The 17733-nt window shown below is 44.6% G+C and overlaps 1 protein-coding gene across 1 annotated transcript in view; it reads right to left on the minus strand.

The window, feature by feature from the left end:
• LOC110496890 (unconventional myosin-Ig-like) overlaps positions 1-17733 on the minus strand; it is an 86960-nt gene that overhangs the window by 60965 nt on the left and 8262 nt on the right. The window contains exons 3-11 of the mRNA XM_036953558.1: positions 14747-14840; positions 9675-9840; positions 7567-7620; positions 7284-7379; positions 7042-7158; positions 6586-6792; positions 5910-6055; positions 5588-5702; positions 4620-4790 (exon numbers count right to left, since the gene is read on the minus strand). Of these exons, the coding sequence (XP_036809453.1) occupies positions 4620-4790; positions 5588-5702; positions 5910-6055; positions 6586-6792; positions 7042-7158; positions 7284-7379; positions 7567-7620; positions 9675-9840; positions 14747-14840 (1166 nt within the window). The remainder of the gene's footprint in view (positions 1-4619; positions 4791-5587; positions 5703-5909; positions 6056-6585; positions 6793-7041; positions 7159-7283; positions 7380-7566; positions 7621-9674; positions 9841-14746; positions 14841-17733) is intronic.

Genomic DNA, 17733 nt, shown 5'->3' on the forward strand with positions numbered 1-17733 from the left:
ATAGGGAGGGACACTGTGGTTATATAGGGAGGGTCACGGTGGTTATATAGGGAGGGACACTGTGGTTATATAGGGAGGGACACGGTGGTTATATAGGGAGGGACACAGTGGTTAAGTAGGGAGGGACACAGTGGTTATATAGGGAGGGACACACTGGTTATATAGGGACACGGTGGTTAAATAGGGAGGGACACAGTGGTTATATAGGGAGGGACACAGTGGTTATATAGGGAGGGACACAGTGGTTATATAGGGAGGGACACGGTGGTTATATAGGGAGGGACACGGTGGTTATATAGGGACAGGGTGGTTATATAGGGACACGGTGGTTATATAGGGGGGGACACAGTGGTTATATAGGGAGAGACACGGTGGTTATATAGGGAGAGACACGGTGGTTATATAGGGAGGGACACGGTGGTTATATAGGGACACGGTGGTTATATAGGGAGGGACACGGTGGTTATATAGGGAGGGACACGGTGGTTATATAGGGAGGGACACGGTGGTTATATAGGGACACGTTGGTTATATAGGGAGGGACACAGTGATTATATAGGGAGGGACACAGTGGTTATATAGGGAGGGACACAGTGGTTATATAGGGAGGGACACAGTGGTTATATAGGGTGGGACACAGTGGTTATATAGGGAGGGACACAGTGGTTATATAGGGAGGGACACGGTGGTTATATAGGGAGGTACACGGTGGTTATATAGGGAGGGACACAGTGGTTATATAGGGAGGGACACAGTGGTTATATAGGGTGGGACACGGTGGTTATATAGGTAGGGACACGGTGGTTATATAGGTAGGGACACGGTGGTTATATAGGGAGGGACACAGTGGTTATATAGGGAGGGACACAGTGGTTATATAGGGAGGGACACGGTGGTTATATAGGGAGGGACACAGTGGTTATATAGGGAGGGACACAGTGGTTATATAGGGAGGGACACAGTGGTTATATAGGGACACAGTGGTTATATAGGGACACGGTGGTTATATAGGGAGGGACACGTGGTTATATAGGGAGGGACACGGTGGTTATATAGGGAGGGACACGGTGGTTATATAGGGACACTGCGGTTATATAGGGAGGGACACGGTGGTTATATAGGGAGGGACACGGTGGTTATATTGGGAGGGACACAGTGGTTATATAGGGAGGGACACGGTGGTTATATAGGGAGGGACACAGTGGTTATATAGGGAGGGACACAGTGGTTATATAGGGACACAGTGGTTATATAGGGACACGGTGGTTATATAGGGAGGGACACGGTGGTTATATAGGGAGGGACACGGTGGTTATATAGGGAGGGACACGGTGGTTATATAGGGAGGGACACAGTGGTTATATAGGGACACGGTGGTTATATAGGGAGGGACACTGTGGTTATATAGGGAGGGACACGGTGGTTATATAGGGTGGGACACCGTGGTTATTTAGGGAGGGACACGGTGGTTATATAGGGAGGGACACGGTAGTTATATAGGGAGGGACACGGTGGTTATATAGGGACACGGTGGTTATATAGGGACACGGTGGTTATATAGGGAGGGACACAGTGGTTATATAGGGACACGGTGGTTATATAGGGACACGGTGGTTATATAGGGAGGGACACTGTGGTTATATAGGGACACGGTGGTTATATAGGGAGGGACACAGTGGTTATATAGGGAGGGACACGGTGGTTATATAGGGAGGGACACAGTGGTTATATAGGGAGGGACACGGTGGTTATATAGGGTGGGACACCGTGGTTATTTAGGGAGGGACACGGTGGTTATATAGGACACGGTGGTTATATAGGGAGGGACACAGTGGTTATATAGGGAGGGACACGGTGTTTATATAGGGAGGGACACAGTGGTTATATAGGGACACAGTGGTTATATAGGGACACGATGGTTATATAGGGAGGGACACAGTGGTTATATAGGGAGGGACACAGTGGTTATATAGGGAGGGACACGGTGGTTATATAGGGAGGGACACGGTGGTTATATGGGGAGGGACACAGTGGTTATATAGGGATGGACACGGTGGTTAAATAGGGAGGGACACGGTGGTTATATAGGGAGGGACACGGTGGTTATATAGGGAGGGACACGGTGGTTATATAGGGAGGGACACAGTGGTTATATAGGGACACTGTGGTTATATAGGGAGGGACACGGTTGTTATATAGGGACACAGTGGTTATATAGGGACACTGTGGTTATATAGGGAGGGACACAGTGGTTATATAGGAAGAGACACAGTGGTTATATAAGGAGGGACACAGTGGTTATATAGGGAGGGACACAGTGGTTATATAGGGAGGGACACAGTGGTTATATAGGGAGGGACATGGTGGTTAAATAGGGAGGGACACGGTGGTTAAATAGGGAGGGACACGGTGGTTATATAGAGACACTGTGGTTATATAGGGAGGGACACAGTGGTTATATAGGGACACGGTGGTTATATAGGGACACGGTGGTTATATAGGGACACGGTGGTTATATAGGGAGGGACACGGTGGTTAAATAGGGAGGGACACGGTGATTATATAGGGACACGGTGGTTATATAGGGAGGTACACGGTGGTTATATAGGGACACGGTGGTTATATAGGGAGGGACACGTTGGTTATATAGGGACATAGGTGGTTATATAGGGACACGGTGGTTATATAGGGAGGGACACAGTGGTTATATAGGGACACAGTGGTTATATAGGGAGGGACACGGTGGTTATATAGGGAGGGACACAGTGGTTATATAGGGAGAGACACGGTGGTTATATAGGGAGGGACACGGTGGTTATATAGGGAGGGACACAGTGGTTCTATAGGGCCACAGTGGTTATATAGGGACACGGTGGTTATATAGGGAGGGACACGGTGGTTATATAGGGAGAGACACAGTGGTTATATAGGGAGGGACACAGTGGTTATATAGGGAGGGACACAGTGGTTAGATAGGGAGGGACACAGTGGTTATATAGGTAGGCACACGGTGGTAATATAGGGACACGGCGGTTATATAGGGAGGGACACAGTGGTTATATAGGGAGGGACACAGTGGTTATATAGGGAGAGACACGGTGGTTATATAGGGAGGGACACGTGGTTATATAGGGAGGGACACGTTGGTTATATAGGGAGGGACACGGTGGTTATATAGGGAGGGACACGGCAGTTATATAGGGAGGGACACGGTGGTTATATAGGGAGGAAAACTTTGGTTATATAGGGACACAGTGGTTATATAGGGAGGGACACAGTGGTTATATAGGGAGGGACACGGTGGTTATATAGGGAGGGACACGGTGGTTATGTTGGGAGGGACACAGTGGTTATATAGGGAGGGACACAGTGGTTATATAGGGTGGGACACAGTTGTTATATAGGGAGGGACACAGTGGTTATATAGGGAGGGACACAGTGGTTAAATAGGGAGGGACACAGTGGTTATATAGGGAGGGACACAGTGGTTATATAGGGTGGGACACAGTGGATATATAGGGAGGGCCACGGTGGTTATATAGGGAGGGACACGGTGGTTAAATAGGGAGGGACATGGTGGTTATATAGGGAGGGACACAGTGGTTATATAGGGAGGGACACGGTGGTTAAATAGGGAGGGACACGGTGGTTATATAGGGAGGGACACAGTTGTTATATAGGGAGGGACACAGTGGTTATATAGGGACACGGTGGTTATATAGGGAGGGACACGGTGGTTATATAGGGAGGGACACAGTGTTTATATAGGGAGGGACACAGTGGTTATATAGGGAGGGACACTGTGGTTATATAGGGAGGGACACGGTGGTTATATAGGGAGGGACACGGTGGTTATATAGGGACACGGTGGTTATATAGGGAGGGACACGGTGGTTATATAGGGAGGGACACGGTGGTTATATAGGGAGGGACACGGTGGTTATATAGGGAGGGACACAGTGGTTATATAGGGAGGGACACAGTGGTTCTATAGGGCCACAGTGGTTATATAGGGACACGGTGGTTATATAGGGAGGGACACGGTGGTAATATAGGGAGGGACACGGTGGTTATATAGGGAGGGACACGGTGGTTATATAGGGAGGGACACGGTGGTTATATAGGGACACGGTAGTTATATAGGGACACAGTGGTTATATAGGGAGGGACACGGTGGTTTTATAGGGAGGGACACGGTAGCTATATAGGGAGGGACACGGTGGTTATATAGGGAGGGACACGGTGGTTATATAGGGACACGGTGGTTATATAGGGAGGGACACGGTGGTTATATAGGGAGGGACACGGTGGTTATATAGGGACACAGCTGTTATATAGGGAGAGACAGTGGTTATATAGGGAGGGACACAGTGGTTATATAGGGACACAGTGGTTATATAGGGAGGGACACAGTGGTTATATAGGGACACAGTGGTTATATAGGGAGGGACACAGTGGTTATATAGGGACACAGTGGTTATATAGGGAGGGACACGGTGGTTATATAGGGACACAGCTATCGGAAAGAAAAGGAAAGATGGATGTAGTTGTGTTAATTGCATGGCAAGGGAGAATAGAATGTAGTTTATTCTGTTTGAGGCAGTGCTGTTCTGACCCACCTTGCGAGAGGTGTAGTGGGGGTGTTGGCCCAGCTTAACATCCATACTCTCCAGGCAGACGGTGTCTGTCACCTTCCCCACAGAGAGACAGGCCTCGTCCAGCACAGAGATGATGCCTTTATGGGGCTGTTCCACCAGGTCCACGATGATCTGGTTGTTAAAGTAGTCAATCTGGGAACACATGGGGGGAGAGGAACTGTTAAATGTTTATGAATATTGCATGTGCTGGGTGGTGTGTTTGTGGAGTGTGTATGTTTGGAGAGAGAGGGGGTGGGGGGAGAGAGAACAGGGAGAGAAAGACTCTGTGTGTGTGTCAGTCCGTCTGTGTGTGTCAGAGCCCATGCGTTTGCTTGCTTGTGCGTGTACTCCACTCAATTGCAGCCAGATACCCTCTCTCCGGTACTCACATGCTGCCAGATGATACCCTCTCTCCGGTACTCACATGCTGCCAGATTATACCCTCTCTCCGGTACTCACATGCTGCCAGATTATACCCTCTCTCCGGTACTCACATAATTCCAGATGATACCCTCTCTCCGGTACTCACATGCTGCCAGATGATACCCTCTCTCCGGTACTCACATGCTGCCAGATTACACCCTCTCTCCGGTACTCACATGCTGCCAGATTATACCCTCTCTCCGGTACTCACATGCTGCCAGATTATACCCTCACTCCGGTACTCACATGCTGCCAGATGATACCCTCTCTCCGGTACTCACATGCTGCCAGATTATACCCTCACTCCGGTACTCACATGCCACCAGATGATACCCTCTCAAAGGGTACTCACATGCTGCCAGATGATACCCTGTCTCCGGTACTCACATGCTGCCAGATGATACCCTCACTCCGGTACTCACATGCTGCCAGATGATACCCTCACTCCGGTACTCACATGCTGCCAGATGATACCCTCACTCCGGTACTCACATGCTGCCAGATGATACCCTCACTCCGGTACTCACATGCTGCCAGATGATACCCTCTCTCCGGTACTCGTCTTGTTCCTGGCAAAGGATCAGCTGGATGAAGAGCTGCTGCAGCTTCTCATTACAGTAGTTGATGCAGAACTGCTCAAAGCTGAACAACAACGACACACGAACACAGGTGTTAATATGACACAACCGATCATGTAGTCACAGCGTTTTGATGATATAATATATATCATTCATTTCCTAAATGTATAAAATACAGATATTGATAGAACGATACATCGATCTGTTCAAATACTGGAATAACTCACAAGATGGAGAAGGTACATATATCAATACAGATACCGTTACTAACCTGTTGTTGTCGAAGATCTCAAAGCCGTAAATATCCAGCACTCCAATAACTGTGTTTTTCCCATGAAGCACTGGGTTGTAGTCTTTCACCTCAATAACAGCGTTGATACGGCCTACAATCCAACCAAATAGTCTCTCATAGAGAGCCTAAAAATACAGATAAAGAGAGAGAGAGACAGAGACACAGAGAGAGACAGAGGGAGAGAGACAGAGAGACACAGAAAGAGACAGAGAGAGACAGACACAGAGAGAGACAGAGAGAGAGAGACAGAGACACAGAAAGAGACAGAGAGAGACAGAGAGAGACAGAGAGAGAGAGAGAGAGAGAGACAGAGAGAGAGAGGGAGAGAGACAGAGACACAGAGAGAGAGAGAGAGAGAGAGAGAGAGAGAGAGACAGAGAGCGAGAGGGAGAGAGAGACACAGAGAGAGAGAGAGAGCCAGAGACACAGAGAGAGACAGGGAGAGAGACAGAGAGAGACAGACAGACAGACAGAGAGAGAGACAGAGAGAGAGAGAGACAGAGAGAGAGAGAGAGATGTGACTCGAAATAACATGAGAAAAAGATGTGAGAAGGCTGAGTTAGTACACACTACACAACAATGAGTCAACATTAGATGGGACTTGTAGGTTTGAAGACAGATAGATAGTCTTGTATTGATGTGTCCAGCCCAGCACCTTGGTGAAAGCATCCCGGCCGAAGCAGGCCTCCTTTTCAGAATGTCCCTTCTCTATGACTTCTCCACCCCCGGTGGCCACAGTCCGGTACAGTAGGCTCTTGGTCACGTTGTCTGGCTCTGTGCTGGTCAGCTCAGCGATGTGACTCACGTCCCCCATCCCCACCACCAGGACACTCTCTCTGTCTGTCTCAAACTGCAGGTTACCCTGGGTAGAGTCAGACATCTTGCTGTTATAACATGATGTGTCACACCATTAAACAAGAACAAGGGATATACTTGTAAAAAGTACCTATATTGTGTAAGTTTCAGTTGCACTGCCTTTACCAAGGCAACTCCGTGGTGTATAACAAACTTTATTTAAATCTCTTATGTTAGTCATGCTAAGGTCTTGTAGTTGTATTGAACCATTCAGGTAACCTTTAGCTTGTATGACCAATAGGGAGTGTTGACCAACCAGGATGAGGATGGTCCCCAGGATTCTGTAGATGGAGTGAATCTCCTCCTCTGAGAAGCCAATCACGTTCAGGGCACTCAGCACTGCGTTGTGGCTGTACCGGTCGTTGTTGGACGTCTAGAGACAAAGAAAGAGAGATATCGTTGTTTACTCCCACACAGGCTGAAGGTGGGCTACCATAATGTAATCGTCATTAAGTAGAACCAGTAGATGGGGGGGGGGTGGGGGGGGGGGGTACTCACAGTGGCGACAGCTCCATCTCTGGTGTACACATAGTTGGCAGGATCATTGTGCAGGTGAAGGGACTTTAACATATCATCTGAGCCTCCCCGTAGTAACTGCGGAGACACACAACACACAGTGTAGAAAAAGATGGATGTAGCATGAATATTTATGAGGACAAACGCAGAATAACTTTTCCAAACTCCATTATTTTCCCCGTATCAGATTCGGGCATCATTAAAGTCATCGTCACTTCTACTTATAACGTATTGTATGTAGTGTAATGACCAGTAAAACATTTACCTGATAGAAGGAGTGGAAGTTCCTCTCACCTCCATTCTGCTGCACCACCCTTGACTTACAGTAGGAACAGAGAAAAATGTGAATATACACACACACACACACACACACACACACACACACAGAGCGAGAGAGAGAGAGAGAGAGAGACCATTAGAGTTGAACTATAAACCATAACCTCAAATACAAGACAAGAGAACAGAGAAATATCGTGGGTTATTTCTGTTCAGTGAGAATGGATGAGTCCATCGTTCACACAGCCCCACAGTGTCAGATGGTGTGTTAGCTAGCTCAAAGAGAAGATAAATGCAGCGGTCATCATGGTGCCCCAGGTGAGCCATTCATTATCAGAATCAGAACTAACAGGGTGTAATTCACAAGAACATCTATTCATGGACTCACTCTCTCTCTCATGTCTCTGTTTCACCACCTTGATCAAACATTTATGTTCAAGTATGAAGTGGAAAGTAGAAAGTGAATAACTTTTCAAAAGAAGTTCACAGAAACAGACACATACTGTATCAAGCATATTCCTTGACTAAAAAACATGTTTAATCTCCACTGGAAGTGCTTTCTAGTCCAGGACAAGGCTTAATATATGTCTGGTAAACTGGCCCTATAAATCTGCTTTTAAAGTAACTACCCAGTGTTACCAAATTTCCATGAAATATGACCTATAATTACTCACAATATGAGTGAAATAGTTTTCTTCCAGAACATTTAAATAAGGCATGTTAATGCAGCTTTGCTGTGTTAGAATGGTGTGGGTGTGTACCGGTCATTCAATTATTAATACGAGTAGACCGCTGATTGGCCAGCGCATCCTCATGTAGACCGCTGATTGGCCAGCCCATCTTCCTATAGACCGCTGATTGGCCAGCCCATCCTCATGTAGACCGCTGATTGGCCAGCCCATCCTCCTGTAGACCGCTGATTGGCCAGCTCATCCTCCAATAGACCGCTGATTGGCCAGCCCATCCTCATGTAGACCGCTGATTGGCCAGCCCATCCTCCTATAGACCGCTGATTGGCCAGCTCATCCTCCTCTAGACCGCTGATTGGCCAGCTCATCCTCCTCTAGACCGCTGATTGGCCAGCTCATCCTCCTCTAGACCGCTGATTGGCCAGCTCATCCTCCTCTAGACCGCTGATTGGCCAGCCCATCCTCCTATAGACCACTGATTGGCCAGCTCATCCTCCTATAGACAGCTGATTTGCTTTTCTCTAATTTATGTTTTGGCCACAAATACGAGTATAGGATGAGTCAACAACAATATTTGGATATGCGCTAACCCTTTACACTCAGGGGGGAATTAACCAAAATGGATATGGCCAAATGTAAATGTTTCTTAAAGAGAAAATATTCAAACGTATAAGCATAGTTGGACTGGAAAGGGTTTGGAGATTCTGGGAAAACTATTAGATCAAAGGAATCATGAGTGCATTCAGGTACGTGTTCCTCTGCAAATGTTCTTCACAATAAACAAACGTAGGCTCATTGTGTTCAGAACAACCCTACGTGATCTTGTAGCTGTACGTCTAACGTAGTGATCATGAACATTGACACTGTATTTGACATGAGTTATATGACATGGAAATGTTAAGTGCATATTGGACTCAACGGGTGTTTGGCTTGCTTGTATGACATCAAAGCGGCATTTATTATAATCCTCAATATCTTATCTTTCAAAATACATAGTCCTCTTAATTTACGGCATTTCCCTCACTCACAACTAAAAGAAATTGCAAAAGTTGCCCAATTACCAGGAGGGATGAGGGGCAACTTCTTGTCGTGTGCAAAACGTCTGTCAGTCAAAAGCCATACAGAGCTGTGAAGCGCAGAGCCTGAGCTTTGATGTCATTTATAGCATGTTACTGTACAGCCACTGAGCTGTGACGTCATTTATAGCATGTTACTGTACAGGCACTGTGTTCTAATTTATGCGCTTATCAGTGCCCAGATCTGGTATTTTCAAACCGTCTACGGGTTAACAGAATATTAACTTAAGCTGTCCAATCAAATCTCTTCTCCTAAGTCCCTTCCTTGACTCCAAGTCAAGGTCCAATCACTGTCTGTCTCTCACCATCCTGTCCAATCATGTTGTTCTCACCTTCTCCAGTAGGTAGTTGTTAATATGGCCGCCGGTAGGGTCGCCGTTGAAGTTGAAGTTGATGTCCATGTACTTCCCAAAGCGGCTGGAGTTGTCGTTGCGGTTGGTCTTGGCGTTACCGAAGGCCTCCAGCACACAGTTGGACTTCAGAAGAACATTCTTCACACTGTGTCACAGGGGAGAGTGTGGTCATCATGGATAACAGCAATAGCAGATGACAATGTGTCCCAAAGATTGAGAAGAGAGGAAGAGAAAGAGGTGAATAAGAAGTTCTTCCATTGTCATTTTTTTTTATCTGGTCATCCAGAACAAAAATCATCTTCGGGCTATCACTAGAGGTTAATGATGAATTGGTTCTTCTCAAATCTAATTGTATTCGTCACATGCTTCGTAAATTACAGGTGTAGACTAACAGCGACATGCTTACTTACGAGCCCTTCCCAACAATGCAGAGAGAATATAAATATACCAAATAATAACAACACAAGGAATAAATACACAATGAGTAACGATAACTTGACTATATTACACGGGGTACCAGTACTGAGTCAATGTGCAAGGGTACCAGTACTGAGTCAATGTGCAAGGGTACCAGTACTGAGTCAATGTGCAGGGGTACCAGTACTGAGTCAATGTGCAGGGGTACCAGTACTGAGTCAATGTGCAGGGGTACCAGTACTGAGTCAATGTGCAAGGGTACCAGTACTGAGTCAATGTGCAGGGGTACCAGTACTGAGTCAATGTGCAGGGGTACCAGTACTGAGTCAATGTGCAGGGGTACCAGTACTGAGTCAATGTGCAGGGGTACAAAGTAATTGAGGTAGATATGTACATTTAGGTAGGGGTAAAGTGACTAGGCAACAGGATAGATAATAGACAGTAACAGCAGTATACTGTAGGTAGGGGTAAAGGATAGATAATAGACAGTAACAGCAGTATACTGTAGGTAGGGGTAAAGGATAGATAATAGACAGTAACAGCAGTATGCTGTAGGTAGGGGTAAAGGATAGATAATAGACAATAACAGCAGTATACTGTAGGTAGGGGTAAAGGATAGATAATAGACAGTAACAGCAGTATACTGTAGGTAGGGGTAAAGGATAGATAATAGACAATAACAGCAGTATACTGTAGGTAGGGGTAAAGGATAGATAATAGACAGTAACAGCAGTATACTGTAGGTAGGGGTAAAGGATAGATAATAGACAGTAACAGCAGTATACTGTAGGTAGGGGTAAAGGATAGATAATAGACAGTAACAGCAGTATACTGTAGGTAGGGGTAAAGGATAGATAATAGACAATAACAGCAGTATACTGTAGGTAGGGGTAAAGTGACTAGGCAACAGGATAGATAATAGACAGTAACAGCAGTATACTGTAGGTAGGGGTAAAGGATAGATAATAGACAGTAACAGCAGTATACTGTAGGTAGGGGTAAAGGATAGATAATAGACAGTAACAGCAGTATACTGTAGGTAGGGGTAAAGTGACTAGGCAACAGGATAGATAATATACAGTAACAGTAGTATACTGTAGGTAGGGGTAAAGAATAGATAATAGACAGTAACAGCAGTATACTGTAGGTAGGGGTAAAGGATAGATAATAGACAGTAACAGCAGTATACTGTAGGTAGGGGTAAAGGATAGATAATAGACAGTAACAGCAGTATACTGTAGGTAGGGGTAAAGTGACTAGGCAACAGGATAGATAATAGACAGTAACAGCAGTATACTGTAGGTAGGGGTAAAGAATAGATAATAGACAGTAACAGCAGTATACTGTAGGTAGGGGTAAAGGATAGATAATAGACAGTAACAGCAGTATACTGTAGGTAGGGGTAAAGGATAGATAATAGACAATAACAGCAGTATACTGTAGGTAGGGGTAAAGGATAGATAATAGACAGTAACAGCAGTATACTGTAGGTAGGGGTAAAGTGACTAGGCAACAGGATAGATAACAGACAGTAACAGCAGTATACTGTAGGTAGGGGTAAAGGATAGATAACAGACAGTAACAGCAGTATACTGTAGGTAGGGGTAAAGGATAGATAATAGACAGTAACAGCAGTATACTGTAGGTAGGGGTAAAGGATAGATAACAGACAGTAACAGCAGTATACTGTAGGTAGGGGTAAAGGATAGATAATAGACAATAACAGCAGTATACTGTAGGTAGGGGTAAAGGATAGATAATAGACAGTAACAGCAGTATGCTGTAGGTAGGGGTAAAGGATAGATAATAGACAATAACAGCAGTATACTGTAGGTAGGGGTAAAGTGACTAGGCAACAGGATAGATAATAGACAGTAACAGCAGTATACTGTAGGTAGGGGTAAAGGATAGATAACAGACAGTAACAGCAGTATACTGTAGGTAGGGGTAAAGGATAGATAATAGACAGTAACAGCAGTATACTGTAGGTAGGGGTAAAGGATAGATAACAGACAGTAACAGCAGTATACTGTAGGTAGGGGTAAAGGATAGATAATAGACAATAACAGCAGTATACTGTAGGTAGGGGTAAAGTGACTAGGCAACAGGATAGATAATAGACAGTAACAGCAGTATACTGTAGGTAGGGATAAAGGATAGATAATAGACAGTAACAGCAGTATACTGTAGGTAGGGATAAAGGATAGATAACAGACAGTAACAGCAGTATACTGTAGGTAGGGGTAAAGGATAGATAATAGACAGTAACAGCAGTATACTGTAGGTAGGGGTAAAGGATAGATAATAGACAGTAACAGCAGTATACTGTAGGTAGGGGTAAAGGATAGATAATAGACAGTAACAGCAGTATACTGTAGGTAGGGGTAAAGGATAGATAATAGACAGTAACAGCAGTATACTGTAGGTAGGGGTAAAGGATAGATAATAGACAGTAACAGCAGTATACTGTAGGTAGGGGTAAAGGATAGATAATAGACAGTAACAGCAGTATACTGTAGGTAGGGGTAAAGGATAGATAATAGACAGTAACAGCAGTATACTGTAGGTAGGGGTAAAGGATAGATAATAGACAGTAACAGCAGTATACTGTAGGTAGGGGTAAAGGATAGATAATAGACAGTAACAGCAGTATACTGTAGGTAGGGGTAAAGGATAGATAATAGACAGTAACAGCAGTATACTGTAGGTAGGGGTAAAGGATAGATAACAGACAGTAACAGCAGTATACTGTAGGTAGGGGTAAAGGATAGATAACAGACAGTAACAGCAGTATACTGTAGGTAGGGGTAAAGGATAGATACTAGACAGTAACAGCAGTATACTGTAGGTAGGGGTAAAGGATAGATAATAGACAGTAACAGCAGTATACTGTAGGTAGGGGTAAAGGATAGATAATAGACAGTAACAGCAGTATACTGTAGGTAGGGGTAAAGGATAGATAATAGACAGTAACAGCAGTATACTGTAGGTAGGGGTAAAGGATAGATAATAGACAGTAACAGCAGTATACTGTAGGTAGGGGTAAAGTGACTAGGCAACAGGATAGATAATAAACAGCAGATTTCAGTTAGGGATACAGTGTTTTCAACATAACTACCGTTTCCTCTGTAAAAAGGATGTGGGGATTCAGCTCAGGCAGCTTTTTTCACCTGCTACGTTAGGTTAATGCAGATAGTCCATGTAGCTATTTGGTGAGCTATTTAGTAGTCTTATGGCTTGGGGGTAGAAGCTGTTCAGGGTCCTGTTGGTTACAGACTTGGTGCATTGGCACCATTTTTCCGTGCGGAAGCAGAGAGAACAGTCTATGACATGGATGGCTGGAGTCTTTGACAATTGTTAGGGCCCTCTGACACCGCCTGGTATAGAGGTCATGGATGGCAGGAAGCTTGACCCCGGTGATGTACTGGGCCGTACGCTCCACCCTCTGTAATGCCTTGCGGTCGGATGCCAAGCAGTTGCCATACCAAGCAGTGATGCAGTTGGTCAAGATAGTCTCAATATTTTTTTATTTTTTTTATTTAACCTTTATTTAACTAGTCAAGTAAGTTAATAACAAATTCTCAATGGTGCAGCTGGGGAAAAAAATTGAGCATCTCATGGCCCATGCCAAATCTTTTCAGCCTCCTGAGGGGGAAGAGGCGTCATCTTGGCTTCTTCACGACTGTGTTAGTGTGTGTGTGGATCATGTTATTTCCTTAGTGATGTGGACACAGAGGAACTTGTAGCTCTCGACCCGCTCCACTACAGTCCCGTCGATGTGGATGGGGGCGTGGCTCTGCCCTCCGTTTCCTATAGTCCACGATCAGCTCCTTTGTCTTGCTGACGCTGAGGGAGAGGTTGTTGTCCTGGCACCTCCTCCCTATAGGCTGTCTCTGACCTCCTCCCTATAGGCTGTCTCTGACCTCCTCCCTATTGGCTGTCTCTGACCTCCTCCCTATAGGCTGTCTGTCTCTGACCTCCTCCCTATAGGCTGTCTCTGACCTCCCTATAGGCTGTCTCTGACCTCCTCCCTATAGGCTGTCTCTGACCTCCTCCCTATAGGCTGTCTCTGACCTCCTCCCTATTGGCTGTCTCTGACCTCCTCCCTATTGGCTGTCTCTGACCTCCTCCCTATAGGCTGTCTCTGACCTCCTCCCTATAGGCTGTCTCTGACCTCCTCCCTATTGGCTGTCTCTGACCTCCTCCCTATAGGCTGTCTCTGACCTCCTCCCTATAGGCCTCCTCCCTATAGGCTGTCTCTGACCTCCTCCCTATAGGCCTCCTCCCTATAGGTTGTCTCTGACCTCCTCCCTATAGGCTGTCTCTGACCTCCTCCCTATTGGCTGTCTCTGACCTCCTCCCTATTGGCTGTCTCTGACCTCCTCCCTATAGGCTGTCTCTGACCTCCTCCCTATAGGCCTCCTCCCTATAGGCTGTCTCTGACCTCCTCCCTATAGGCTGTCTCTAACATTCTGACATTGCCACTGATGCAGTATATGCTGTATGTCTTTCCAGAATCTCCACTCTAACCCAGTCAAATATATAGTGTTATTTAACAGGGGACAAGGGAGACTCCTCAGAACCTTCTGAACCCAGTGACACCTCCTGGTTGACCTTTAACACGGATGACTCACCTCTCGACCTCTGCTCTCTGGCTGGGGTTGGTGATGGCTGCGATGTACTGCATGATGTACTTGCTAGCCTCCGTCTTTCCGGCGCCACTCTCACCTGGGACACACAGACAGCTCACAACATCTACATGTATGTAGCAGTTCATGTACATTACTAGCAGATTTTGCAACCAGATATAAATTAGTAGATATACAGTACCAGTCGAAAGTTTGGACACATCTACTCATTCAAGGGTTTTTCTTTATTTTTACTATTTTCTACATTGTAGAATAATAGTGAAGACATCAGGACTATGAAATAACACATATGGAATCATGTAGTAACCTAAAAAGTGTAAAACAAATCAAAATATATTTTATATTTGAGATTCTTCAAAGTTGCCACCCTTCGCCTTGACAGCACACTCTGGGCATTCTCTCAACCAGCTTCACCTGGAATGCTTTTCCAACAGTCTTGAAGGAGTTCCCACATATGTTGAGCACTTGTTGACTGCTTTTCCTTCACAATGCCGTCCAACTCATCCCAAACCATCTCAACTGGGTTGAGGTCGGGTGATTGTGGAGGCCAGGTCATCTGATGCAGCACCAACACTCTCCCTCTTGGTCAAATAGCCATTACACAGCCTGGAGGTGTGTTGGGTCATTGTCCTGTTGAAAAACAAATGATAGTCCCACTAAGCTCAAACCAGATGGGATGGCGTTTCGCTGCAGAATGCTGTGGTAACCATGCTGGTTAAGTGTGTCTTGAATTCTAAATAGATCACTGACAGTGTCACCAGCAAAGCACCCCCACACCATCACACCTCCTCCTCCATGCTTCACGGTGGGAACCACACATGCAGAGAGCATCCGTTCACATACTCTGCGTCTCACAAAGACACGGTGGTTGGAACCAAAAATCTCAAATTTGGACTCTTCAGATTTCCACCAGTCTAATGTCCATTGCTTGTGTTTCTTGGCCAAAGTAAATCTCTTCTTCTTATTGGTGTAATTTAGTAGTGGTTTCTTTGCAGCAATTCGATCATGAATACCTGATTCACGCAGTCTCCTCTGAACAGTTGATGTTGAGATGTATCTGTTACTTGAACTCTGTGAAGCATTTATTTGGGCTGCAATCTGAGACTAGTAACTCTAATGAACTTATCCTCTGCAGCAGAGTTAACTCTGGGTCTTCCTTTCCTATGGCGGTCATCATGAGAGACAGTTTCATCAAAGTGCTTGATAGTTTTTGTGACTGCACTTGAAGAAACGTTCAAAGTTCTTGAAATGTTGCTGATTGACTGACATTCATGTCTTAAAGTAATGAAGGACTTTCATTTCTCTTTGCTATTTGAGCTGTTCTTGCCATAATATGGACTTCTGTCTACTGTCTTCTGTATACCACTGCTACCTTGTCACAACACAACTGATTGGCTCAAAGCATTAAGAAGAAAGGTGACTACCTCATAAAACTGGTTGAGAGAATGCCAAGAGTGGGCAAAGCTGTCATCAAGGCAAAGTGGGCTACTTTGAAGAATCTCAAATATATTTAGATTTGTTTAATACACATGTGTGTTATTTCATAGTTTTGATGTCATCACTATTATTCTACAATGTAGAAAATAATAAAAATAAAGAAAAACCCTGGAATGAGTAGGTGTGTCTAAAACTTTTGACTGGTACTGTATATATTTGCACTTCTACGATATAAGATCATGCGTTGTAAATTGAAGTTTATTTATGGCATGAATCCACCTTAACTTAAGGATCGGACCCTTTTTTTAAATTTTCACCAAAAATGACAAAAATAACAGGCCCTGAAGCAAGGATGTGCATTTTCTTGATACCATTTGAAAGGAAACACTTTGAAGGTTGTGGAAATGTGAAATTAATGTAGGAGAATATAACACATTAGATCTGGTAAAAAAAATAATACAAAGAAACAAACACGAGTTTTTTTGTTTAAAAAAATGTATGCAAGAGAAAGGCCATGTATTATTCCAGCCCAGGCGCAATTTAGATTTTGGACACTAGGTGGCAGCAGGGTATGTGCAAAGTCTTAGACTGATCCAATTAATCATTGCATGTGTTAAAAATGTTGTATCAAGACTGCCAAATTTGCCAAATTGGTTTATTAATAACTTTTCAAGTTGATAACTGTGCACTCTCCTCAAACAATAGCATGGTCTACTTTCACTGCAATAGCTACTGTAAATTGGACAGTGCAGTTAGATTTACAAGAATTGAAGCTTTCTGCCTATATCAGGTATGTCTATGTCCTGGGAAATGTTCTTGTTACTTACAACCTCATGCTAATCGCATTTGCCTACTTCAGCTCAACCGTCCCGCGCGGGACCCACCTATCCTGTAGTTAAAGTGTGTCTCTACTGTCAGTCACCAACCATGATGTTACTCTTCATGTGACTAATGTAAGCAGGTTGACATTTATTGTCATGAGTCTTATCCTGGAGGCAGAACTGAGTAATTTCCCTTAGATAAGCCAGCTGCAAAGTCTAAATTGGCTATATTGTCAAATTCATTCATTTTTATAAAAAATTATTTAGCTTAATTTAAGGTTAGGGTTAGACATTAGTGTGGTTAGGGTTAAATTTAAATGCCGATTTTTATGACTTTGTGGGTGTGCCAGCTAGGGACCACTCTGCAGAGCTGCCTGCAGAACAACGTTTGTTGTTATATAGCCTGCTATAAGTACACACAGTAGATGAGGAAACAGGACATTATGAGTTAGTGCAACTAAGAAAAGCCCATTTCACCAACAGTAAGTGGAGACCAATATGCATCATGTTCTGGAGAAGTGAGGAACTGATAACCAGTCAGATAGATAGTGACAGACAGAATGGTATGATGATGTTTTCATAAAGTGATTGCGGGCCTCTTTTTGTTATTTATTGAGCAGAACACAGATATTTAGTGAGCAGAACACTGAGATGTTTAGTGAGCAGAACACTGAGATGTTTAGTGAGCAGAACACTGAGATGTTTAGTGAGCAG

Source organism: Oncorhynchus mykiss, chromosome 18, assembly GCF_013265735.2.
Source record: "Oncorhynchus mykiss isolate Arlee chromosome 18, USDA_OmykA_1.1, whole genome shotgun sequence".
Classification (NCBI taxonomy): domain Eukaryota; kingdom Metazoa; phylum Chordata; class Actinopteri; order Salmoniformes; family Salmonidae; genus Oncorhynchus; species Oncorhynchus mykiss.